General features: G+C 44.5%; 1 protein-coding gene across 2 annotated transcripts in view; it reads left to right on the plus strand.

Moving 5' to 3' along the window:
* RETREG1 (reticulophagy regulator 1) overlaps positions 1-27,210 on the plus strand; it is a 302,227-nt gene that overhangs the window by 222,359 nt on the left and 52,658 nt on the right. For both annotated transcript variants that reach the window (XM_029590332.1, XM_029590333.1), the window contains one exon: positions 11,957-12,083. In XM_029590332.1, the coding sequence (XP_029446192.1) occupies positions 11,957-12,083 (127 nt within the window). The remainder of the gene's footprint in view (positions 1-11,956; positions 12,084-27,210) is intronic.

The raw sequence follows: 27,210 nt of genomic DNA on the forward strand, positions 1-27,210 counted from the left end.
TTAGCTTACCTCTTATCATTGGTAACTCAATGCAAGTTACATTCTCAGGTACTGTAGGTATTCCCCCGCCCTTAGAGGGCAGATGTAATAAAACCTGCACTAAACTTGGAGTTAAATTTTAGCCTGGGTCTTACATTGTGCGTATGGTAAAAACCCATGGCCCTGGGGAATGCAAATGCCCTGCAAGTAAAAAAAATATCTACCCAATCATTCAATAGTTGCTCAGTACACTCACCCAAACAGCTGCTGCATAATATTGCCTATTTAGGAAGCTCTTGCTGCTGCAGACCAGTGGAATGGTCGACCTGTGGCGAAACATGTTAGGATGAATGTTCTATTTACTGAAAAAATAATATATTCCATTTCATGGTAAAGCTAATATTGAAAAAGCCAGTGAGCAAACAAGTTACCTGGCTAAAGTTATCCTCATTACTTACCTAGGATATTCAGCGAGATAAAGTTCATATCTAGCCAGTTATATTTGAATATAACCATTTAGATTTAAAAGTTATTCAGCCACATGTGACAGGGTAACTTGCTACTTCACAGACTATAATCAAAATATAACCAGTTAAATAGCTGCAAAATGGAACTTAAAAAAAAACCAAAACAAACCTTTGGCCTTTAGATAGTAGCAAGTTATCTGGCCTCTTGCCAGAAAACTTGGAGTGAAGTAGCTGCCTAGTGGTTAGAGCAGTGGGCTACAAACCAGGGAAGCCAGGATTCAAATCCCACTGTCACTCCTTATGTCCTAGAGTTATCCAGCGAATGTAGCCAGATACTCTTGAATATTGTCTAGGTTAGCCATATAACTTTGATCCACCCTGAAATGCCTCTGGCCTGCCTTTTTTTATCTGGCTGAAGTTTAGCCAGGTGATGACTTAACTAGCTAAACTTTGGCTGTTCAGCAGGGGAATACATTTTTCTCCGAGGACAAGCAGGATAGCAGTCCTCATACATGGGTGGCATCATCTGATGGAGCCCGAGATGGAACTTTGATTTCAATGATTCTAGAGCTTTCAGCATGCTCTACTGAGCATGTGCAGCTGTACTCTCCCTCCCTATCTCTCAGGCAGAGTCTCTGTCTTTCATTTTCTGCAAAGCTGTGTGGTCATGGGTTCAGCTTTGCTCTCCTGACAGCTACGACTGTGACAGTTCTGCAACTGCAAGCAGCCGTTTTTTAGGTAGAGCTTTGGTGGTTTTTTGGGTTGGGTTTTTTAAAATTTTCCCTTGCTTCCCTTGTGATAGTTTAGGTTTAATTTGTTTTTATTCTCTCTTTCTGATACCTCTCTGTCAGCCACATGCGAGCCTTGTGCACTGTGCAGCCAACAGATTTTTCACCTTAAATTATGCTGCATCTGCAGCTTATTCCCTGTCCTCTTAACTTATATGTTTTTGTCTTTGTCAGGTGCCGGTTTGGACTGGCAATGTATAGTCTGTTGTGGTCCGAGTAGGCCTCTGGCCTGGGGACTTGCCTGAGTTCTTACTCTGGCAGGAGTACCAGGAAATTCTGTCTCACTGCTAGGCATCGACATAGGCTCAGATAGTGGAGAAATTCAGGACCAGATGTTCTTGTGGCGAGAAGAGCTGATCCTTCCCATACTCCAGGGAACTGGTCTCCTTGGCTGGTTCCCCGAATGGCGTGGCCTCTCCTCTTGCATGTCATTTTGATCTAGCAATGCATCTCCTTCAGAGAGAGGGTGAGCAGGAGCCTGGACAGTCACCTTCACTGATGCACCATCAGTGCCATGTCCGGAATCGGAAATGCGTGCCAGAGCACTGATGACTTCAGTAGTGCATTGAGCACCAGGGGTACCTTAGTTGCCATTGAGCACTGATGGCACCGTCAAGAGCTATGGCTGCCATAAAGTGCCATGAACTCCCTCGAGTATCGGGATGCCATCGAGGGCCATGGACACCACAATGCCGTAGGGCACCATGGACACCAGTCAACGTCCTGAATTGAGGGCCATGGATGCCATCGTGCGTTGGTGGTGCTATCGATGCTATTGAGTGAATGGAAGCCATTATGTGCGGGGGGCACCTTTTGGGGCCAGCGAGTGCCACAGGCACTATCGGACACTGTGGGCGCCACAGACACCCTTAATGCCGTCAAGCAGAATGGACGCCATCAAACACAATGGCATGGCAGCTGTTAAGTGCCATGGGTGCCATTGATGCCGTTGCGTGGCATGTGTGCTGTCTAGCACCGTGGCATGATGGCTGTCTAGCGCCATGAATGCCATTGATGTCGTGGGCACCATTGATGCCATTAAGCAACACTGTCAAGTACCATGGGTGCCACTGAAGCCATCACTGCCATCGAGCAGCATCAGTGCCATTAACAATTGTGGCATGACAGCCATTGAATGCCACAAGCGCAATCAAGCACCATTGGTGCATTGATTGGATACTAATATGTTCCGTGAGCAGAGTCTGTGCATTCGAGTAGAGTACCGTGGGCACCATTGATGCCATTGGGTCGAGTACCATGGGCACCAGTGAGTGCCAAGAGTTTTGTCCAATGCCATCAGAGGCAAATATGTGCATCATCAGTACTGCCCAGAGAGGCACCATTGCTCACTAAAGGCGCCATTGAAGAGCATAGAGTTACCGCTGCCATAGAGCACTGGCGCACCTTCATGACATTTGGCACCTTGGGGCACCAAGGATGTGATTGAGCACCATGTGCCATCGAGCCCATGGATGCCAATGAGTACCATGGAGTGCCAAGTGGTACCAAGGTTACCCTTGCTGCCATTGAGCACCAGGGGCACCACCAGGTGCCTCAACATTGCTTGCCATGGACACCATCAGGTGCCATGGATCCCATCAAGTGGCATGGGCAGCTTGAATGCCATCAGCTGCCTTGGCTGCCAGTGGCACTAGCTGCCTATCGTGCACATTATATTCACCACAAATACTTGGGCACCACTGAGCGCTAGGGTTGCTGTCACATACCATGGTTGCCATCGAGCACCATGGTTGCTATTACATGCTGTGGCTGCTACCAAGTCCCATGGTCACCATCGCATGCCAGGTGCGTCGATGGGTGCCTGAGGTACTTTCTACTGTGTTGAGCACCGCAGGTGTCCTTACTGTCAGGTGTGTAGGTGTTGCAGGACACCGTCAACACCAGCAAGCGCCTGGGACACCATGGAAGCACCACCGTCGAAGAGCACCTCCAAGTGACATAGGGCGATACATTTAGTACTATTGCTTTCATTTTGAATGCAGTGAGCGCTGCTGCCGCTATAGTGTATCATCAGGCTAGTGGAGTGCTAATGGTGGGTTGCCATTGGCGAGGGTTATCTGTACCTCCATTCACTAGGTGCACCACTAGGGCACTACTATCACTGTCAGCAACATGGAGTGCTGGGGTGCCGTGACTGGCAGCGCTACCACATCGCCGCGGATAAATGCAATGGGTGGCACCCTGTTATGGGTGCCACCCATTGCATGTCGTAGGTACCACACAGGGCTTCCTGGTATTACCCACCAAGATATACTTCCATGCCGGACTGCTTGTGCCAGGTGCATCATGGCAGTAGGTTTTGATCGCTATGAGGGGCCATCGGCAGGTGACGACAGGGGTGTTTTTTAGCGCCTTCATGTGTCTGGCACCCAGGGGTACTATTGGATACCAATGGCGACACTCACACGCGGTTCACTGTTGCTGTTTTTGTGCCTGTTCAGGCCATGGAATGGACTGCTAGGCCCACAGGTGCTATGTCTTTCCGTGCATGTGTGTTACTGTGTTCTTGAAGGAGTACTGCAGTGCGGGTGCACAGCACTGCTGATGCAGGATGCAGATTCAGTGAAGGGCACCACAGTTACTAGGCTCCTGCTGGCATGAGTCTGTGTTCTTCTGGTGCCAGCAGACATCCCATACTAGTGAATTGTAGTCACCAGTGCATTGGGAAGTCTTGGCTGAGAATATGATCCTATTCAATCCACTTTGGGTGGATACCAAGGTACCTCCCCCTTTCAAGAGTGTACGGGACCCTTACGGTCTTTATTCTTCATTGGCTTACACTCTGAATTCCCTTCAGAGGGAATGTCCTGAATGCATTCCCTCTCCAGTGCATACCTCAGACCGGGGCGATGATACAGCCCTTGATTCGCATGAATCAGTGCAACAATGTGGGCCAGCTGGGTCACTTGCTGGTTTTTCCTGCACCTGGTTGCCATGTTGGCCCTAGTGTCTGCCTAGACAGCCACCAGTGACTGTTCCGATTGCCAGGAGGACCTCATAGATCAAATGAAATAATTGAGAGTCTGTTATAACTCACAATTTATAATACAAATTCCTTTATTCATCCAACATAATTCTATATTAAAACTCATTCAGTCCATTCTCATACCATAAAATAGTCCGTAAAAACCGGACTAAAAACAACCCTCTTATATACCAGTATAAATGATTAGTGGAAACAAAAGCAGTACAATACAAAAAGTATATATGAATGATCACAAATCCATATATTAATATTTGTGTGTGCACTGATGAAATATGCAGTATTCTTCCTATATGTCATCAGAACTCTTTTCACATTTATTTTTATTTAAATATATCACATGACAAAGAACAACAATAATCCCCGATTAATGTTTTATGCCAATGTTCATTCTAACATCTCATATAATGCAAAAATTATACCCCCTTTTTTTGGATGTTATACCATTGTGCATTCAAACAACATCACCAAAGGTTTTTAGCCTTTTTTCCTCATGCAGGAACTGCTGATCACATTCCCTACAAGGGGCCCTCATTTCGCCGTTACAGCTTCATCAGGGGACTTCATAGGTCAACAATTGTCCCACTCTCGTCCAGAGAATGGAAGGATTTCCAGAATTGAACTTATCTGGTTGAACAGTGTGCTCTTCCCCACCTAGAGGATGTGAGGTCTGACTTTTGGCCTTTGAGAGGTGCTTTCAATAGGTATCATCTCACTGCCTTGTTTTCTGCTCAGAGAACAGGTTGTTTTTCACATCCCATTCTCTGGCTTAGCCTCTGAGTGGCAGCTGCCCTCTGTTTTCACATGGGATCCAAAAATTGCCCATCAGATGCTCTCACTTCCCCATTGCACAATTGTGCAGTGAGCTATGCCTTGTGGCTGATGATGAGCTACTAGGATCGGGAATCCTTCTAGAGTTGGGGGTTCCCTCTCCTGAAAATCTGCTCCCTGGTAGCAGATGAGGATTCCTTTCACATGGGTGGAGTGCCTCTTCAGATACATGCTGAGCACAATGTAGATAGTTTCACTTCGTGCCACTCCTACTCATCAGTGTCTAGTTGGGTAGCACTCTACCTCTGAGGAGAGATTTCTCCTACCTCTGTTTCTTCACTGGCATGTTTGTCTTCTGACAGCTCACCCTCTCTAGGGTGACTTGTGTTGGGAGTGGAGGATCAATTGAAAGCGGCTCCCTATCCAGATTACAGTTACTTACAGGTTCTTTTCTCCTCCCTTAGAGGTGACCTTGTCGGTACACACGTTTGTTGGCAGTCCCTATCCATGCGGTGTTTTCACTGGTGTGCCATGACGTTGTCAGGTAGAACAATGGATTATCTTAAACCATAGGTTAGATACCCAGGCTTGTTTGGTGGGCAGTCTGATCTGTGGATCGGATTGTTCCTTCTTTGGTACCCTCATGATTCCCAGATCGGTGAGGAAGTTCTCTTCCACATGGGCAGCCTCTTGCAACATTCCTGTTTTTGCTGTCTGCAAAGAGGTTTACATACTTCTTCCTCAGGTTGTTCTCATCCTTCTGAAGTCTAGGACTCACTCAGTTTCTTTCCTGAGGGGAGATGGCACCTGTAGGCTGTACCTGCCTCAATAGCAATGCCTTGCTGGGATTGGCAGGGACTCCAGAAGTCTCCCATCTGTATTTTCTACAGCCTAGAGGCTGTCTACTTTGTCCAGCAGCCCAGGGATCTGCCTCCTTGTGTTGATCACCTCTTCTGATTTTCAGTCAGACAGTCCAGGAGGAAGCCAGGTGTGCATGGAAGTAGTCATTGCATATACCTTCACAGAGGGTATGTGATCCTTTTCTTGCTTTGTTCAGTTCATTGGCTGAGGTGCTTTCCTTTCATGTGGTTTGCCCTGATGGTGAAGTACATTGTTCAGCTGAATTTTGGCAGCAGCTCACTGCCCTGCTCAACATCTTGGCATGAGGCTCCCTGGGGAGGAGTAGTCCTTCATGCCTCAGCACTCGGGGTTTTTATCCCATCTGAACTTGGAAGTCAGAGCTTGTATTTGTAGTAGCTTGGTGGGTGAGGTCTGCTGGATTGATGTGGTTTCCATGCCCGCTGTTCCTCTTGGAAATACTTTGGACATCGCTCTGTGTGCCCATTCTATCTTGTTACTCGGCTGATAATAAACCACAGTTTTCTTTCTGCTGGGACTCTCCAGCCCCAACTGATTTTCAGTTATCTTGTGCCTTTGCTTGTACCCTGTGGGTCCTAGGCCTACTGGTGCTAGTTAGAGTTCATTTAAGTGATAATTCCTTCCTTGAAATTATGGTTGTACACACCAACTACTTTAATCTGTGTCTTGTATATTGTCCTCCCAATTCTTTACAGTCCAACTCTTCATCTTTCTTTGAGAAATTGCTCCGTTCTAAAGCTAACCTAAACAAAATGATTCTTTTGGGCGACTTTAACCTGCATGTTAATGTCGACCCTCTTTCAGCAGCATGCTTTTCTTTTTTACATATCCTGGTTAGTGTCAGATTATTTCTTTTCCTACCCATAAGTTAGGACATACACTTGACTTAATCTTTGTCAACTCCTCCATTACAACTGTTACTCCTCCTGACCTGTCTTTGTCTTCCTGTTTGATCATTTTTTGATTTTGTGCATGTTATCCTTATCCTCTAATCAGTCCACTACACATTCATCAACTGAATTTATTTTTAAAAGAGGTTGGATCGATCAAGATAAATTTTCTGAAAAAATCACTTCCTTGCTTCCTACCTTTCAATCCCTGGACGTTAATACTGCTGTTAATAGTTGAAATTCTATACTGTATGAAGTATTAGATGTTTGCTTCTGTCAAAGTTGTCTGATATATTCAACATTATGAGGATAGATGATGGATCACTCCGCCAATCAGAGACAAGCGATGTCAACTACGCCATCATGAGCATGCTTGGCGTAAATATCCCTCAAATTCTCGTTTGACTCTATTTGGAGCTATCATACTGTATTACAAATATTTGATAACAGCATCCAAAAAAGAATATTTCTCCAAACAAACATGCAAGATCGGTTTTAACCCAAACGTTTTGTTTGGGATCACTGAGAAATTTCCATTCATTCTGGGAAAGATAATGCTGTCTCAAGTCCTTCTATGTCCTGTCATAAGTTTAGGGACTTCTTATATCTAAGGTACAAGCACTAGTTGCTAATTGTCAGTCAGCTCCCTTGCCTTGTTCAGCACCCCTGGATATACATATGCCTTTATGGTCAGACTTTGGCTTAACCTCTGCCTCTGAAATCTGCCAGGTCATACCTAAACTTAACCCTTCCTATTGTGCAGTGTACCTGCTCTGCAGTGGCTAGAAACCTTGTCTCTCCCACCTTTCTAAAATTGTCAACCTTTCTTTAAGTGAAGGAATTATACCTCCTAGCCTCAAACAATCTGTCATAAGGTCATTATTGAAAAAAAACAGGTTTAAATGCTTCCTTGCCCATGAACTATAGACCCATTTCGTCCTTACCATTTCTCACTAAACTTTTTGAAAGTATTGTATTGAAACAACTAAATGCCTTTGAGGAATATCAGATCCTCGATCCACTACAATTTGGTTTTAGGAAAATTCTTAATACTAAAACGCTACTCATCTCCCTTCTTGATCACATTTGACGTGGGCTTGCTAACGGACACTCATATGTCCTGGTCATGTTAGATATTTCCTCTGCTTTCCATACTGTTGACCATGACATTTTGCTCTCCTTAAAGGACACGGAATATCTGGGCAAGTACTTGCTTGGTTCACTTCGTATTTATCGAATCAATTCTCACAGATCAAATTAGACAGACAATGCTCCACCTGGCTTGCTAACACCACCGGAGTCCCTCAATGCTCTGCATAATCATCATTGTTATTCAATATATATTTGGCCCCAGTCTGTAAAATCCTGACAAATTTGTGTGACGGATATAGGATCTATGCAGATGACATACAATTCTTTATTAAGTTGAGCTCCACCTGGTCCAAGACAGTCAGTGACATTGGTATCTGCCTATCTGCTAACAAACAATGGTTACTACATAATAAACTTTCTTTAAATCTCGTTAAAACTGAATTTCTGGTTATAAAGCATTTAAATAGTGTTGCTATTCCTGCGAGTCTAGTCCTAAACAACACACACTTTTCTATCTCACCTCATGTCAAAAGCCTAGGTGTATGGCTAGACTCTAACCTATCATGTCATCAACCCATCAAGAGTGTTATAAAAATGGTTTCTTCAAATTGAGAGTACTGCATGGCCTGAAAAATGTACTTGAACCGAGTGTCTTCAAGTTGGTGGTTCAGCCATCAGTCCTTCCGCTTTTGATTACTGTAATGCTTTATATCTTGGACTTCCCAAACTAACTCTAAAACCGCTTCAACTTCTTAATTCATCTGCACGTTTAATTAGTGGTGCAAAATGCTCTGACCACATTGCCCCTATTCTTCTGCTTTGTTGGCTTCTGGTGTGCTTCAGAGTACATTCAAAATATTATTCATGACTCATAAACTACTAAGTTCCTCTTCTTTCCCATGGACTAATTCATTATTACATATTTACCAGCCAACAAGAAGCCTGAGATCCCAGGAAAGAGGTCTTCTTGAAGTGCCTTCAATAAAAACAGCTCAGCTATCATCCACAAGAGATTGTGCTTTTACTGTAGCGGCCCCTATTCTGTGGAACTCAATTCCAACATCCTTGAGGCTTGAATGTCCAAAAAAATTTAGAGCAGACCTAAAGGTATTCTTGTTGAATCAAGCATTTAACTAAGTAGAACCTGTATTCAGCCAATAGCATCTCCTGTATCATGAGGTCTTGTCCCTATGCTCAGACACCGTGGAGAGAATTAGGGCACAGTTTTTAACACTTATAGGCTTTTATCATCTATCAAACAATTTGTTTTGCTTAGGCTGTTAATGATTGTCAATTTTCGTCTTGCTTGGTGTTTTATGTTTATAATTATGTAATTTTTATTTGTTCTCAATCTTATGTTAATTTTATTTGTTAATCATTATGTATGTTATTATGTAAATCGCTTAGAGCTTATGCACAAAGTGATTAAGAAATTTTAATAAATAAACTGTTAAGAAGCTCTTGATTATGTTTGCTTTTGTGCAGCTTATTGGACTTCTCACCCCATGCTGATATTATGTCCCTGCCTTCGATCACCTTGCTGCATATCGGTTTCTGCCTCTGATGGTCGTCCAGTCTCTTTTCCCTCCTAGAGCCCTTATGGATCTGCTGCCTCCCCAAAAAAAGGGAGGGGGGGGGGGGAGAATGGTGAAGCTTCTGAACTTAAAGGTTTCCCTCATGTTTCCTATTTTTCAGCAGCATCTAGCTTGGGAATCACCTACATGTGATGTTGCCATCCTGCTTGTCCTTGCAGAAAGCAGAGTTGCTTACCTGTAACAGGTGTTCTCCGAGGACAGCAAGATGTCAGTCCTCACGAAACCTGCCCGCCTACACTGGGGGAGTTGGTTTTTCCATGCATTTGCTATATCCTGGATTGAGGGATTCTGTCTGAGAAACCGGGATGGGGCTATATGTGCACATGTTCAAGAGAGCATGCCGAGCGCTCTAGAATCTTTGAGATCAAAGTTCTGTGCCGGGCTCCATCTGATGATGTCACCCACGTATGAGGACCGACATCCTGCTGTCCTCGGAGAACACCTGTTACAGGAAAACTCTGTTAAACACAGATTTATCCAGCTACATTTGGTACTTAACTGCATAAATCCTTTTGAATAATTACATCTTTTGTTTCATATTTTGCCTTTCATGACTGGTCAGCCACTTCAAAGTGGATTATATTCTGGTACTAGAGGTATTTCCCTGTCCCCAGAAGGTTCATAATCTAAGGGCCCTATTTACTAAGTCTTTTCCCCATAGACACAAAATAAGAGAGAACCTTTATGAAATAAGCCCCTAAGTTTGTACCTGAGGTAACAGAGGGTGAAGTGAGTTGGTCCAAGTCATAAGGATTGGCAGTGGGACTTGAACTCTGGTTAGCCTGGTTCTCAGCCTACAGCTCTAACCACTAGGCTTTGCCTCAGCAATAAGGGATGGTCATATATTAAAACAATTAACTGATAGCTGTAATCAGTTTGCATAATTGTAGTCCCATTCATTTTTTTTTTCTAATATAAACAGAAATTGGCAACAATGAGATATTTGAGCCCTTTAAATTTTAAAGAGCGATCTTGGATTTTTAGATTAAAGAGCATGGAACCACACAGTATGAATTTGGGGATGGAATGACAAACGATTTAGGATCCATGCCATTTTTCAACAAATGGTCTTTTGCTGCTGCTTCCTAATTAAACAGTATTCAGCCAACTGAACATTAATTATTATCTGTTTGTAATATTTAGCAAATAGGTGAATTAGGGGAATGAGAGTAGGTGGATTTTTACACACATCTTTTATAGTGCAACATCTTGTTGTTTCCTCAAAGGCAGTGCTCTAGCACCTGCACTTTTAAGCATTTGCATATTTTGTACTTAAAAAGAACAATAAGTCTTATTAAGCCAGCTTCCCTAAGACCTGCAAAACACAGCCTGGTGTCAAGAATAAGGAGCAAAACTGTAATGAGGCATTTTCCAAAGCCCATCTGCACTGACGTTGCTGGTTCAGAGTGCATGTCATGTTAGCACACATCAATGCATGGAAATAAAGGTTAACAAACAAATAAGATTTGTGTCGTTTTCTTGGACTAACTCCATATATGTATTTTATATATATACACTGTATATATATAGTAATGCCAATAACTCTTACAGAGCATCTTCCTTACCAAACTCCCAAAGGAGTTTGGTAAGGTCAATATTCTTGGAAGAACACAGACACCCTTTTTTATATCATTTTATATCATTCACCTCTGCAGACTCTGGCATCCCCCTAAATGCCAGTGTGACCCTGATTAGAAACTTTGGAATAGCCATAGAAATCCCACTTGTTAGTAACTCAGCAAGGTGAGTGGTATGCCAGCTTGGGAGCAATTAGTATTCACAGTGGATCTTGCCAGTGCTAATCTGCCATGAAAATGTATACTTTTAAATGAGCCAAATTTTAGTGTAATGGGATCTCTTGCAGGACTAGTGTGAGCTCTTGTGTGGAAGCCTCCTGTATTCTCTCAAGTGTACAGGAACCTAAGAGCTGTGACAGCAGCTGAACTAACAAAAGGTCTCAGATATGTTTCATTTAGTAGTCAAGACAGAATCATTATAAGTGACTTATTTTTCGGTTTGCGTGCGCTTCATTCAGGGATATTCGTCTTTAAAGTTTTTGAAAGCTCCCTCCCCCTATTCTGAATGTTAAATAAATCGTGCACCCTTCGCAGAAGTCCTTGTCGGGAGCATTCTGCTGCACTGGGAAGCATGGCTGTGGCATGAACTACTAAAGAATCGCTTTATGGAACGAGACTTTTGAATAAAAAATACATGTTTTATTGAAAAACAAAAGGCAAGAAATCCATGTAAAATTAACCAGATCAGGATACAAATAAAAAGACCTAGGAAAATAAAAAAGGCAATAGTAGAGTCAGGAAACACATAAGGTGATGGTTTGAAGAGTCTACCTTGTACTGCTGCTCTAAGTAAGGAGAATATTGGGGTGTAGATTTGTTTTTCAGATTTGACCTGAACTGTTTCAGAATTATGAGTTTTTAATGTTCTTATTCTGACTGGTTTTTGTGTTTTGTTTTGTTTTTTACTTTTTCAGCTGGGAGGCGATGGGCTCTAAGCTTGACTGCAGGCCCAAGCTCACAGAGTGCATTGCAGAATCCTGGTCCAGCTGTGCTGTATTTCTGCAAGAAATGTCCCTCTTCAAACAGCAAAACCCTGGCAAGGTAGGACCAGCAGACCCAGCAATTTGTTTGTTACACAGTGTTGGGCTTTTGTCAGGCATCAAAAGGATTTTCCCTATAGCTGTGCATAAAACCCTCCCACCTCCCCCCTTCACTAAGACAGATCCACTGTGTCCCACTGAAGCACTACAGCACTGTCTTGGGGTCTAGAGTTTGAAAGGATTTTCTCATACTGTATGTCTCTGGTATGCATTGCAAGGAATTATCGGGGCTGTTCGTCTTTTATCTTCCACCAATACATTGGATTTTCTGTTTTGCACAGCAACTTTATAAGTGAGACCAGCTATATTACAATTTGCCTTTGTGTTTTCTTCTTTTTTTTTTTTTTAGTCTGCTCACTTTGACCAAGATCTGGACAGGAATCTTCTTCTGTGGCTGAGCCTGTTTGCACTGCTCCTGCTCTTGCAGCACATAGAGCGTGCACACATGTGTGTGTTTGTGGGGAGGGATGTTATTTGTGTAGCCAGTTGTCAGCCCTACCTCTCATCCCTACAGGATCTAAGTGTGCTCATGGAACCCAGCCCAGCAGACAGAAGTCATTTCTTTATATTTCTATCTTTCTTCTCTTTTATACTCTCTGTTTATAACACTTCCATTTTTTTTTTTTTAAAGCTTGGCAGTTTTTTCCTGCTCCTCTGGACTAACTGACCTCTACTGGCCTGCAACACCATAGCCTTCATGCACATCTATCCAAGGTTTTGTCCCCGTTTTACAAATCCCCCTCATTCTGCCCCCTCCCCGACCCGATTTAGCCCAGCCATCATACGGTGACAGCCTTTGGCCGGTTCATCCTGAGTCCAGGCACTATGTGTTACAGATATGTGAGGGCTGAGACTTCCTCCCCTCATGGACAGTGAATGTGACCTCTGGAGCATCCTCCAAACCCCAGCATACCCAAGGAGCAAAAACTGGGCCTGGAAATCAAATCCTGTGCTGCCACCAGGCCGGCCCAATCTTAACTTTTTAATTCCACACCCTTTGTACTTCATCTGGTAGCATCCTTTGACTAGACGTAACTGTGAAACACTGACACGTCTGAAGCACCTGTAGCCCTGTCTTACTCTGAGCATGATGCAGATACAGAAGTTTTTTTTCCACGGGCAGGTTGAATACTCTTCAAGACCCTCTGTTGTGGTGCTTATAGCTCCCATCACCTCCAGTGTGGGAAATATAATCTTTTGTTTCCGGTTTCTCTCAAATAAAACACCACACTAGTGTTTTATGTTCCCAAAGATGTTTCCTTTTACTTAGAGGTAGATAGCAAGCATTTACAACAGAATAGGCAGTGGACCTGATTTTAAAAAGCATTTACACATATAAAATGCCCTGTGTTAGTGGGCTTTTGAAAATTGCTACAATATATCGTATTGAATTGTCCATAGGATTTACTTGCATAAGTGCACTTGAGTAAATGACTTTCGAAAATTGCTGTATGTTACGTTTACTCACGTAACTCCTTTGAAAATTACTTCCAGTCTGTTTACTTCCAGGCAGTAGAAGTTGGTTGGCATGTATCAATAAAAATGAATTCTTACTTACTGCATCTCTGCGATGGCAGGACACTTATGATCCACAGTCTTCTGTGGCAACTTAGATTCAAGATAAGTAGGAAAAATTCTCTTGTCCACATGGCACAATCGCCATTAACTTCCAGCCCAATTTGTTAAATCAAGGGTTTGATTATTGCCTGACCACCCATAAAGTACTTTTGGATTTCCACGCCTCTCCCAACACAGCATGGCCAATGACAGATTAGGAATGCTGGTTCAGGCTGGAAGGTACCCAGAAATATCAAGCAAAAGAACTTATAAAAAGCAGAAATCTTAAATTCCTTTGTTCTCCATTTACAAATGAAGGGGAAAAGCGATAATGTCTAATGTGAGTAATGACCCTGACAAATATGAAGTGATTATAAACCAGATTATCGAGGAGGAGGTCCTTGAAGTACTTTACACAAATCGAGGATGGATAAGGTCGTGGGAGCTGATGGGGGTTCACTCTGAGTTAATAAATGGGCCCAAGAACATGCTGTTGACGCCCCTTGTTGCTCTGTTCAACCTGTCCTTAGGGAGTGGAAGAGAGCGGATGTGCTCTCTCTGAATAAAGCTGGTAACAAGGAGGAGGGAGGGAACCACACACCAGTTAAATCTAACAGCAGTAGTGAGTGAATAAAAAAACAAAACACTGTGGCAACGCTACTGGATAAAAAGATTGTGCAGCCCCTTGAAATGGCTAGAGATAATAGGAGACCAAACCTGACTTCACAAGGGGAAGATCCTGCCAGACCAGCTTGGTTGAGTTCTTAAATGAGATGTCAGAAGAGGTGCATCAGGGAGGTGTGGTAGACGCTCCCTGTCTGGACCTCAGTAGGACTTTTGATACTGCTCCACATAAAGCACTGATAAGCAAGCTGGTCAGGATGTGAATGGACCAAAAGACTGTAAACTGGGTGAGGAATAGCTTGAGCGGCAGGATACAGACGGTGATGTGTAGTGGAGTCCAGTCTGGAAGGCAAAGTGATCAGTGGGTCCCTAGGGCTCAATGCTGGGATCACTTCTTTTCAGTATTTTCATCAGTGGCATTGCTGGCGAACTTGAGGAAGAAATATGCTTTTTTTGCAGGTACTAAAAAATCTGTAAGAGAGTAGATATAATGGAAGGAGTGGAACAAATTAGAGGTATCTTCCAAACACTGGAAGACTCATCAAAGGTTTGTAAAATATGTGAAAAAGTGCAACATCATGCATTTGGAAGGCAAATCTCCATTAGCCATGTATCATTTAGAAAGACAAGAACTGGACTGGCCCAGTGGCTTATTGGCAGTGCCATGTAGAGGGGCCTGGGCTTTATTTCTGGCTCAGATCTTCTCCTCCTTGGTTAGCTGGGACTGGGGTGGCTGTAGGTGCAGCATTCACAGACCCTGGTTGTAGGGAGTCATAGTCCTTGTGCAATGGCGATACCTCTTGACCAGATTTGGGGCCCATGATTGCAGGGTTTTGGAAGGCCGAGGACTGTTGCTGCAATGAATGGAGTATTTTGGGAAGTAAACTAGGGGAAACAAATCTCAGGTAGTAATGAATGAGGGTTCATGGTGCTAGATCTGAGCCTTAGTTGGAAACCCAAAGGAGTAAGAGTAAACTACTGGGTCAAAATAAGAACAAGAACTGAAAACTGACGAGCTCTAGGAGTACTCATCTCAGAAGATGTGAAGGGAGCCAGTCAGTGTAATAAAGCTACTGGCAAAGCTAGCAGTATGCTCAGTTGAATAAGTAGAGGTACCATCAGCAGGAAAAAGGAAGAAATATTACCTTTGTATAGGTCGCTATTGAGACCCCCACATGAGTATTATGTTCAGTTCTGGAAACTGTACATTTATAAGGGCATCGAAAGAAAAGAAACCGTTCAGAAAAATGCTGCTAAAGTGATGCAGGTTGCAACACAAACCCCATATAGAGAGCCTGAGGATGCACAAAATGTACTCGCTGGGAGAAAGGAGACATGAAATAAATGCTTTGACAGGCTTTATTAAAATTTGGGTGAAGGGGTCAGGTTGCAAAGTTACAGGAAGGAAGTTTTAGAGAAAACATGAGAAAATACTTGTTTGCTGAGCAGGTTATTGATGCCTGGTGTATTCTACCAGCAAAGGTAGTATTTCTTTTTACTTAATGTGAATTGTAGCCTATCTTTCCTAATGGCACCCAAGACAGACGACAGTTAGAATATATATAAAATACTGTGAAAAATAATAAATACATATAGACAACATAACATGCAAACTCCACACTAAACAAAAACAATTCACAATTAAAACATAATAAACAAATAATAATAAAATATATAACTTACAAAACATGGTAACAATTCAGTAAAATAAATAGCACACACAATAAAACTAACATATAAATAAACAATACAATCACACGCTATAAAACAGAAATAAAATTTGCAAAAATGCAAAGAGTCTAGTCTCAGCTCATTACTGATGGCATTCCATATCCTACCAACTGTAAGAGAACGGCATAGCCAGAATACAGTTTATGAAATACAGCCCACTCCCTATATCCAGTATAATGTAAAGCAACAGCTTGAGCCTAATCAGAACTAAATAACCACATCTTCAAAGCGCACGGAAAGGTCTTCACCTCAGCTAAAGAGCGAATATCCTGTGGCAGTATGTTCCACAGCTGTGGGATAGCAGAGGAAAATGACTGATCTCTCAGCTTTGAAGATCTTAACACACTCAGCAGTCTCTCTCCTTGTGAGCACAGGATGCAACCAGTTGCATATATTGGCAGCTTATCTTTTTAAGTAGTCTGGCCATATTCCATGTAATGTTTTAAAAGCCAAAGTCAAGGCATAAATTTAACTTGAGCCGCCGCAAGCAACCAAGTATGTAGCTGTGGTCTGCACTATCTGAGGCCATTTAATATACTGTACATGAGGGAAAGTTCCAGGTGCATGGCACCTTGCAGTAATCGAGACTGGGAGTTATTGCGGTATGTGCCACCCAAGCAAAGTCTGCCCCATCCAGCAGTGGAAGAATTTGTCACAAAACAACTCTTCATCATTGCCAAAATTTATGGACTGGTGTCAATCCTGAGTTGGTTAGAACTCCTAACATAGCCCTCTGCAGCAGTAACATTATCCACAAATGCTTATGGGCCTACATCTGCCTGATTTTTCCTTCAGACCTGCAGTACCTCCATCCTTAGAGAATTTAATTTTAGTTTTATTATTGAGGAAATTTTCAAACTAGCTGCACATCTGTAAAGCCCGTGCATACTTTTTACATATGGATTTTGCATCAGTTTTCAAAATAAAAGTACATGCATACTCTTAGTTTGAAAATTGCTTAAGGAAAAAGCACCTGTAAACATTTGCTTGCACCTCCTATATGTATAGATGCTTGTTTTGTTAAAATTAAAAAATACACGTTGTTTTAAAACCCCCCCCTCTCCCCTTATGCGGGTAAGATTTCGCATGTACTGGCACCATATGTGTACTTTTCCTGCATAAAAAAAACTTTGCTGTGCAGACTGGATGGGCCATTTGTGTCTCTTTCTGTCATCACTTAAGGGTAGATTTTTAAGACCTGCACGCGCACTACCCGGCACACACACATGGACGCCCGATTTTATAACATGCGCGCTCAGGTGCGCACGTTATAAAATCGGGGGTCGGCATGCACAAGGGAGTGCACATTAGTGCAACTTGCGCGCGCTGTTGCTCGCGGCCTTCCCCCATTCCCTCCCAGGCCGCTCCAATTTAGGATCGGGCTGGGAGGGAAGTTCTCTACCCCCTAATCTAACCTTCCTACCCCTTCCCCTAACCTACCCACCCCCTAGCCCTAACCTAGCCCCCCCCCCCAAAAAATTTCTGTCTTACATCTTGCGCCTGCCGGCACGCGATCCTCTGGCACAGTGGCAAATGGCTGCTGTGCCGGGGGCCTCGAGCCCCGGACCGCCCTGCCCTGCCCCTTTTCTTCTGCCCCGGGACTTACACGCATAGCCGGGCCTTTTAAAAATAGGCCTGGCGCGCGTAAGGCTTTTAAAATCCGGGCCTTAATATGTTACTTTACTGAAAAATAACTTTCAAAAAGTCCATTACCACAAGCAAAGCATTGTTTTTAACTCATGGAAATGGCTTTGAAAATTGCCTCTTGTACATCTAAATTGCAATGGATACTAAACTTTGTTAGTGGTTGAAGATGCTTTACAGCAGTAGGGTATACCATAATATACTGTCTGCAGAGAATGAATAATGTATACTAAACCCAGAGATGATCTCAGATAATGGCTGCACATTAAAATAACAGGAAAAAGCAAGGACTCCTATGGTACTCCACCTTGTAATGAAAATGGGAAGTATTTGATCCTGCAGTAGCAGCCAAAAAGCATGATAGAACTTAAAAATGCTTGGGGTAGTCACAGAGCAAGGTAGAAAAGGAGTGATGAAGAATAAATGAAAGAGAACACATTTGGGGCAGCTGTGGGAGGCACTGGTGGGAACAAGTTTCGAATTTCTAGTAGAAGACCTGTGGGTGGGAAGCTGATGTTAGTTTAGGCCAGTGGTTCTCAACAGGTGTGTCGGGACCCAATAGTGTGTCGCAAAGTCATGGAAAGTGTACCGCAGACCCCGCAGATGGCTGATCTTTCCTCATCAGTCAGGACAGGAGGTGGCTGATTTTTACTTTGAGGCCGATTCTGTAAAAGTTGCGGGCAAGTGCCCGCTCTCCCGGCGCGCGCACAGGCCACTCTCCTGTGCGTGCGATTCAGTATTTAAATGAGGGCCCGCGGTAAAAAGAGGTGCTAGGGACACTAGCGCGTCCCTAGCACCTCTTTTTTGACAGGCGCGGCGGCTGTCAGCGAGTTTGACAGCTGCCGCTCAATTTTGCCGGCGTTGGTTCTCAAACCCGCTGACAGCTACGGATTCGGAAACTGGACGCCGGCAAAATTGAGCATCCGGTTTTCGAGCCACAGGCTGATTTTACATTTTTTTTAATATCGCCATGATATTAAGTCGGAGGGTGCACAGAAAAGCAGTTTTTACTGCTTTTCTGTGCACTTCCCCGGTGCCGGCAGAAATTAATGCCTATCTTTGGGTAGGTGCTAATTTCTGAAAGTAAAATGTGCGGCTTGGCTGCACATTTTACTTACTGAATCGCGCGGGAATAACTAATAGGACCATCAACACGCATTTGCATGTTGCGGGCTCTATTAGTTTCGGGGGGGGGGGGGGGGGGGGGTGGGTTTGGACGCGCGTTTTCGACGCGCTATTACCCCTTACTGTACTGTATCGGCCTGTTTATTGGGTATGAGGGGAAGCTGCTCTTGCTTCCTTCTCCTCTTCCTGGCCCAGTGGGAGGTTATTCCCTTCTCCTTCAGCCAGATCAGAGCGAGATATCACCAACTCCTTTCATATGGGCCCGGCAGGACACAAACTTTATCATCCTCGGCCTGGCCTGGCAGTGAGGCTGCTGGTGCTCTCTTCACCCCATGGGGCCTGGACATGAAAGCAGGAGCATGAGGAAGAGAGGTGCATGCTTTATAGATCCACTACTGATTTCCGCTGCTGCTGCTGCCTCATCTTCTTTCTCTCCTAAATGCTTGCCCGCATCTGCTGCTGGTAAAGCAGGAGGGAGACTCTGGTTTGGACTGAAGGTTTATGCTGGCTGGGGGAAATCGTGGGCAAGAAGGCCTTGGGAGATAGGGAGTCAGGAGTCTCCTGGATAGGATGGGGTGGGGGAAAGGAGGTTGGAGTTTCTGGGTAGGGAGAAGTGGAGGAAGGAGGGGCTGGGGGCTGCTGGGCAGGGAGGAGATGGAAGTAGAGAGAGAAATGGAGGAGTGGGGCCTGCTGGGTTGGGGGAGAAGGGAGGTCAGGGGATGCTGAGCAGGAAGGGGTAGGAAAGAGGTGGTCAGAGGTATGCTGGGAAGGGGAGAGGGAAGGGCAGGGAGAGTTGAGCAGGGGAGAGAGGGAGCACAGGGAAGAGGATTGTGGAGTGGGGGTATCAGAAATGTTGGACAGGGATATGAGCATGCGAAGGACGATTGAGTAGTTGGGAGACGTGAGGGGTGATGGGGGCATGGGGGGGAGTGACGGGGTACAAGGGCCACACTGTCAGCTTTGAGAATATGCATTTCTTCTATCTTTGAACTTTGCTTAGTGAAGGAGGAAATATATTTCTATTTCTAGTTCTCCAGTTTTGCACTGCATGCAGAAGTTGGTCTTGGGGTTTCCATTCCAGGTTTTGTTTCCGCATTTGTAATTTGTGGTCTTTTGTTCTATATTAGGTGAAGGCAGGTCTGTCTGTGTTCTGTGTGTATGTGACTATGATGAGGTAATTTACTAGCATGTAGGGATTTGTATCAGCCTTATTTATTGTTTTTTTTTCCATATGATATTGTACTGGGGGTGAACAGCTGCCTTTCCATGGGTAGGGCTATTGCTGTTTCATTTCTTGGAGTTAGTGCTGCTTCGGTATGGCAGATTTGATAAACCATGTACAGAGTGGGGTTTGTTTTTTTTTCCAGGTTTAGTATTTTACAATGCACCTGCTGTAGAGGGAATTTGTGATGCTGTTACTGAGATGACACAGAATCAGAATATCTTTTTTGTATGGTGAGTTGTCCAGGGAAATGTCCTAGTTCTGCTCTGCACCCATTGTTAGGAAGCAGGAGATTCCTGTGGATGCAGAGTATATGTTTATATTTAGGCCCATGATTGTTATGTATTCAGTGTGTCCTGATAGAAAAAAGGTCGAGAACCACTGGTTTAGGCAATAGGAATTTATATGCTTATCTAGCCAATATGGTGGAAAATTCAGAGACTCTGCTTTCATTTTAATTGTGTACCACAGGAGGGGGGCTAGGGAAGAAAGCCATGGCCCCTGGGAAGGGCTGGATAGAAAAGGAGCTGAGTTATCGGCCCTCACGGGCCAGAGGGAAGTAGCAACAATGATCGCAAGGGGTTAAAGCGGCCCAGGGGGATTGGAGGAAGTGACAGTGGTGCTATATATTCAGAGGAGGAAGAGGGAGAGTGCTGGGGTTCCACCTAGGGAGTGGGACGAACAGAAAAGTACTGAGGTCAGACCTGGGCAGGAAAGGAAGACTAAAATGTATGAATTCTTTGCTTCAGTCTTCACTAAGGAAGATGTAAGGAGAGAGATCCGTACTAAAAATGGTATTCAAAGGTGATGATTCTGCACAGCTGAAACAAATCTCTGAACCTGGAAGAAGTACTAGTCAAATTGACGAACTAAAGAGTAGCAAATCACCTGGACTAGGTGGTATACATCCCAGACTGCTGAAAGAACATAAAAATGAAATTGTAAACTATCATTAAAATCATCTGTGGTACCTGAAGACTGGAGGGTTGCCAGTATAATACCAATTTTTAAAAAGGGCTCAAGGGTTGATCCAGGAAACTACAGACCAGTGAGCCTGACATCTTTGCCAGGCAAAATGGTAGAAACTATCATAAAGTACAAAATTGCTGAACATACAGATAGGCCCACACAGTATAGTGGGACAAAACCAACATGGGTTTAGCCAAGGGAAGTCTTGCCTCACCAAACTGCTACATTTTTTTGAGGGCATAAATAAACGTGGATAAAGGTGAGGCAGTTGATATAGTGTATCTGGATATCCAGAAAGCATTTGACAAAGTCCTTCATGAGAGACTTCTTAGAAAATTAAAAAGTCATGGGACAGGGGGCAGTGTCCTATTGTGGATTGGGAACTGTTAAAAAAAATAGAAAACAGAGACCACTGTTTTTCTGGGTCCGCTGCTTTTAATATATGTATAAACGACTTGGAAATGGAGACGAGTGTGATGATCAAATTTGCCAATGACATCAAATTATTTAAAGTTGTTAAATCACAAGAGGATTGTGAGAAATTGCAAAATGACCTTCCAAAACTGGGAGACTGGGCATGCAAATGGCAAATGAAATTTAATGTGCACAGGTGCAAAGTGATGCACTGAGGGAAGAGTAACCCAAATTATAGCTACATAATGCAAGGTTTCACCTTCATTAGGAGTCACCATTCAGGAAACGGATCTAGGTGTCATTGTGGAAAATACATTGAAACCTTCTGCTCAATGTGCAGCAGCATCCAAGAAACAAACAGAATGCTAGGGGTTATTAGGAAAGGAATGGAGAATAAAACAGAGAATATCATAATGCCTCTGTATCGCTTCATAGTGCTACCTTATCTTGAATATTGTGTGCAGGTCTGGTCATCACATCTCAAAAAAGATATAGCAGAATTAGAAAAGGTACAGAAAATGGGGACAGTTCAAGAGGTTAGGTCTCTTCAACTTGGAGAAGAGACGGCTGAGGGGGAAATATGATAGAGATCTATAAAATAAGTGGAGTGGAACAAGTAAATGTTAATCGGTTGTTTACTCTTTCAAATAGTACAAAGACTAGGGGACACACAATGAAGTTACTAGGTGATAAGTTTAAAACTAATAAGAGAAAGTATTTTTTGACTCAACACATAATTGAGTTCTAGAATTCGTTGCCAGAGGATGTGGTGAAAACTAATAGTGTAGCTGCATTTAAAAAAGGTTTGGACAAGTTCCTGGAGGAAAAGTCCACAAATCATTATTAAGGTACAGTTACAGAAATCCACTGCTTATTCTTGGGATAAGCAGCTTGGAATCTATCTACCCCTTGGGGTCCTGTCAGGGTGACTTGCATTGGCCACTGTTGGAAACAGGATACTGGGCTTGATGAACCTTTGGACTGACCCAGTATGGCAAGTTTTATGTTCTTATGAGAATTTGGGGTCAGGCCTGGAGAGATGAGAGAGCACTAGTGAGGAAGGCGGAGGGTATTGGTGTTAGGGAGGAGAAAATGCTGGGGTTAATCTTTAGGATGGGGGGGGGGGGAGGGCACAAATGCAAGCATTAAGCCCTGGGTGCCAGAAACCCATAGTATTCCACTGTATCATGTTACGAGCGCGCGCGGGCGCGGTCGTCTCGGGCAGGTGGTGAGCCCTTGGGCCACGGCAGGACCCCAGGAGGAGCCCAAGGCCACACCGTGGGAGGTGAGCTGAGCAGGCAGGAACAGAAGCAGGGAGTCCGACCCTCAGCCGGACCTGCATGCCCATGGTAGCCAACACGGGGAAGTTGACTAATGAACGGTCCTCCGACTGTTCCCGGCCCTTTCGGACCTGCCGCAGGGAACGGCAATGGGCAGCAGGCCGGACAGAGGCGAGGGCAGACAGAGTCCTTAAACAGAAGACATCAAACGGGGCAGAAGCAGGCTGAAGCAAGACGGAGACATCAGGTCAAGGGCTGAAGCAAGACACAGGAAAGGCCCAGGCGAGCAGGAACTCCGATGCTGGGATACTCACATCCGAAGCCCCCTCGGCTGGCAGAAGCTCAAGAGCCCGTGGGACGAATCCCTCCTGTTGGCCACACCAGGGCCCAACAGGACAGAAGGCTCAGGAACCAGGTCAAGGCAGAGACAGGTAGATATCCGGACAAGGGCTGAAGCAGACACTGAAGACAAGGCTGGACGGGAACATTGCACTGTCCATCAGGGCGCCCTACTCAGCCCACCCGTGGGACTGAGTCGCGGACCACCCTGTCCCAGACGCACCCTACACAGCCTAGGAAGGCTGGTCGCGGACCACGCTGAGAAGGAGGGTGCGGGGAAGACCCAGGCGAGCAGGAACTCCGATGCTGGGATACTCACATCCGAAGCCCCCTCGGCTGGCAGAAACAGGAGCAGACATCAGGCAAGGACACTGGACTAGGAATCCATCAAAGCATAAGTGATCACGGAAGACCTGGATCAGCAAGTATACAGACGACTGTAGGACCTGATCCGCAGGCCGAAGACAAGCAGGAGTCGGAGTCACGGACCGGAGTCAAGGCAGGCTGAAGACAAGCAGGAATCGGAGTCACGGACCGGAGTCAAGGCAGGCTGAAGACAAGCAGGAGTCAGAGTCACGGACCGGAGTCAAGGCAGGCTGAAGACAAGCAGGAGTCGGAGTCACAGACCGGAGTCAAGGCAGGCTGACAACAAGCAGGAGTCGGAGCCACGGAGGACCTGGATCGGCAGGGTTACAGACTACTGTAGAGCCCGATCCGAAGGCCAAGACACAGTGAACAGAAAGTCCTTAAATACTGGAGGTAGAAGGCAACTCCCTGGGAGGAGCTTGCCAGGACCGCCCACCGCTGGTCCTATAACTAGGGTAGAGAGCTGCGGGCCAGCCCCTAGGGAAGGGAATCGCCCAACAGGAAGTCCAAACACTGAGGCTGCAAGCCACAGGCACAGCTAGGCCTCTCAGGCCCTGGAGCAAGTCCTGGATGATGCGCAGGCGAGGCCCTGGCTTCAGAGCGGCCTCTGGAGGAAGGTAAGAGACCTCCTGCAGCGCAGCAGCAGGGGGGATCGCAACAGTATCATGTAATGATGATTTCTTTAGATCCCATATCCTGGTGCAATGAGCTCATGCCACAAGCCAGCAAACAGTACATCTAGATTTCTCTCTCCTAGATGGGAAGCAGACTTTCTAACTCTATCACTCCAGGAGAAGAGCTTTTCTATTTCCTCTCTCTTTCTAACCAGAAGAAAAATTGCAACTTTCCCCCACAGGTAGCTGTATTCCCTCCACTGGCAGAAACCACTTACCGCACACCCAGCATGGGGAACAGGACAATGCCGCCATTTGTTTTAGGGGTTAGCTGCCTTCAGTAAGGCTCAGTTCGCCAGTGTTTCCTGACAGTTCAAGTGCAAGACACAACTACATTAAGTACATTAACAAAATTGTTGGGTGGCACCCCAGCCTCCACAGATCAGTCAGTGCAGACATGGGGAAGACTCATATTGTGAAAAGAAGAGCTAGGGAAACACTGGAAGTCCCACCAGTCTTGCTTCTAAATTTTAAAACCAAGGGGAAGGGGGGGGGGGTGCAAAGATCATGATGCACCAGCTCCCTCCATATACACGTGCAGGAGAAGTTGGTGTGGGATGGGCAGCCAACTTACTCAATTACCTTGACTGCCTTACGTAGCTGCTGGAGCACTCACATCCAGTGGTCAGGGCACACACTCCCCATCCCACTCAGCCCAGGGATGAGGCAGAAGCTGGAAGGGAAGGACCTAAAAACGAGGAAAATGAAGAGGTGCTGTGTGCATTGCGTGTGCCACACAAAGTGAGTTCCTGGCTGTCCATGCTCTGCGTGCTGCCCATTACTTACCACGCCCTGGGGCTCAGGCTGTAACCCAGAAGAGGAGGCATGCATGATTACACGTGATCTTCAGAGGTGCTCCTACAAGTTTAAGAGCCACCACTGGAGTCTCTTGTTGCTGCAATGAGCTGAGTGCAGAGCCCAGGCAGTGGTGACCTTTTTTTGTGGTGCACCTGGTCAGGTCAGAAGAAACACTCAGTGGTTGGAAATCACTGCTGTATATACTATAGCAGATGCATCCTGGTTTGTTTTTTTTTCTGGAGACCTATAAAACCCCATAAACAAAGGTGTAATCAGACCTTCTTTAAAATGCCCCAGCCTTGCAGACTGACAGAATTTCATCCCATAACAACCTAGATGCAGATGTGGCATTTGATGCCTGTCTCGGCAGTGATACGAGTTTCTGTAGTCTCACATCAAAAAACATTTTACAGAGCCTCACTTCCTATGTGCACGCCAAAATTCTGAGACTCTTAAGAAGGAAATTTGGTGAGGAAAAGAAAAGTGATGTGTTTGTAATCTCCCACTGAAAATTCAGTGAAACAGAAACCTTGGAGAAACGTTAAGCCTTGACCATAAAGGGATGGCGTCCTCTTCCTAGAAGGAGAGTTGGCAGTTCTGCCATCTGTTCTGCTCTGTTCCAAATAAGGGAAAGCTTCTGAAAAGTGCACCATGGAACAGTGTAGTCCTTTCTGCGGAATGGTTTGGTCAGATCCCAAGTATAAGACAACCCAACTAAAGATTGGGTGAGGGAAGGATGAATTCAATTAGAATGGCATGCTGTTGAAGAAGAAATGTGATACTGAACCTATATATTTCCCTGGCAGCGTTCCACTAGATGGCACATAGGCTATATCTGGCCAAATATGTAATATTCTCTTGACTGAAAAGCTGAGCAGCAAATCTAAACAGTGGTGCACTAGATGTCATAGTTGTTCATGTGTGCGTACAGATCTTTGGGAGTATACATGAGATGACTTTCTAGCACCAAAGCGTCAATAAGATCTGCAGCTTTTACAGACAGCAATACTCTTCTGAACTAGTATAAAATATTACATTATATATACATATGTATACACACACACAACAGGCCTGCTTCTTTCCCATTGTGGAGTGAATTTTCAAAGCCATTTACACACATCAAATGTAGGTTTATATACATAAATGACATGTTTAAAATTGCCTGAGGTTTGTGCTCATAAAAGTATGCATTTCATCTGATTTTGTGCTTGGTTGTATGCAAACAAAAAAAGCAGTTGTTCCCTTGGAGGTGGAGTTGGGATTTATGCGCATAAGTTTGCTTTGCAAATTGGTGTAACTGATGTGTGTAGCTGTTGCATAGGTTACCTGTGGGGTTACAAAATTACCCTCCCTGTATTGATGGAAAGAAGCTTAGTAAATTCAGCGCAATGTATTACCATGATTGCTCTGTGCAGCAGCACTGCCTTTAAGCATTGGACTCTGGGATCTGGCTCAGGAGGGCTGATGTGAGCCTTTCTTCTTACCTGGTATCATTACTTGCTCTGCACCTGTCAAAGCTAGAATGTGGGACACTGACCCGTTAAAATAGGACTCTGTGTTTTAAAATGAGAAAGAACCGGAAGTTGCAGAAACATAGAACACAATGACAGATAAAGACTATTTGGCTCATCTGCATCTCCTCCTCCAGGTTTTTTCCATTAAAAGAGACCAACTCCTGTGCATTTATTTCTTGAAGGTATTTAAATGTCTCTATCATCTCTTTCCTGCCTTTCTTCCTGGATATACATGTTTAGATCTTTAAGTCTGACCCATATGCTTTATGATGAAGACCATTGATCATTTTAATAGTAGATGTCATCTTGACCAACTCTCTCTTTTGGTGCACGGTCTCCAGAATTGTACACAGTATTCCAAATGTGGTCTCACCAGCTTTTTTTCTTCTGGCTATTCCTCTCCCTATGCATCCAAGCATCCTTCTGGCTTTTGCTGTCACCTTATCTACCTGTTTAGCCACCTTAAGATGATCAGATCATCCTCAGGTCCTACTCTTGTTTTGTGCACATAAAAACCTCACCCCATATGCTGTACTGCTCCTGAGGTTTTTGCAACTGAAATGCATAATTCTGCATTGTTTAGTATTAAATCCCAACTGCTGGACTCTAGACTAGTGGTATTCACTTCCAGTCTTCAAGGAATGCCATCAGATCAGTTTTTCAGGATATATAGAAATGTGACAGCAGACTAAGACCATATGGCCTATACAGTCTGCCCATCTACCCAACTGTTTCAGCTTTACAATCCCTACCACTCCCTCAGAGATCCTCTGTTTATCCCATGCTTTCTTGAATTCAGATGCTGTTCTTGTCTCCACCATTTCCACAAGGAAGCTGTTCCATGCATCCACTATCCTCTCTGTAAAGAAAT

The sequence above is a fragment of the Rhinatrema bivittatum genome, chromosome 2, assembly GCF_901001135.1.
Source record: "Rhinatrema bivittatum chromosome 2, aRhiBiv1.1, whole genome shotgun sequence".
Classification (NCBI taxonomy): domain Eukaryota; kingdom Metazoa; phylum Chordata; class Amphibia; order Gymnophiona; family Rhinatrematidae; genus Rhinatrema; species Rhinatrema bivittatum.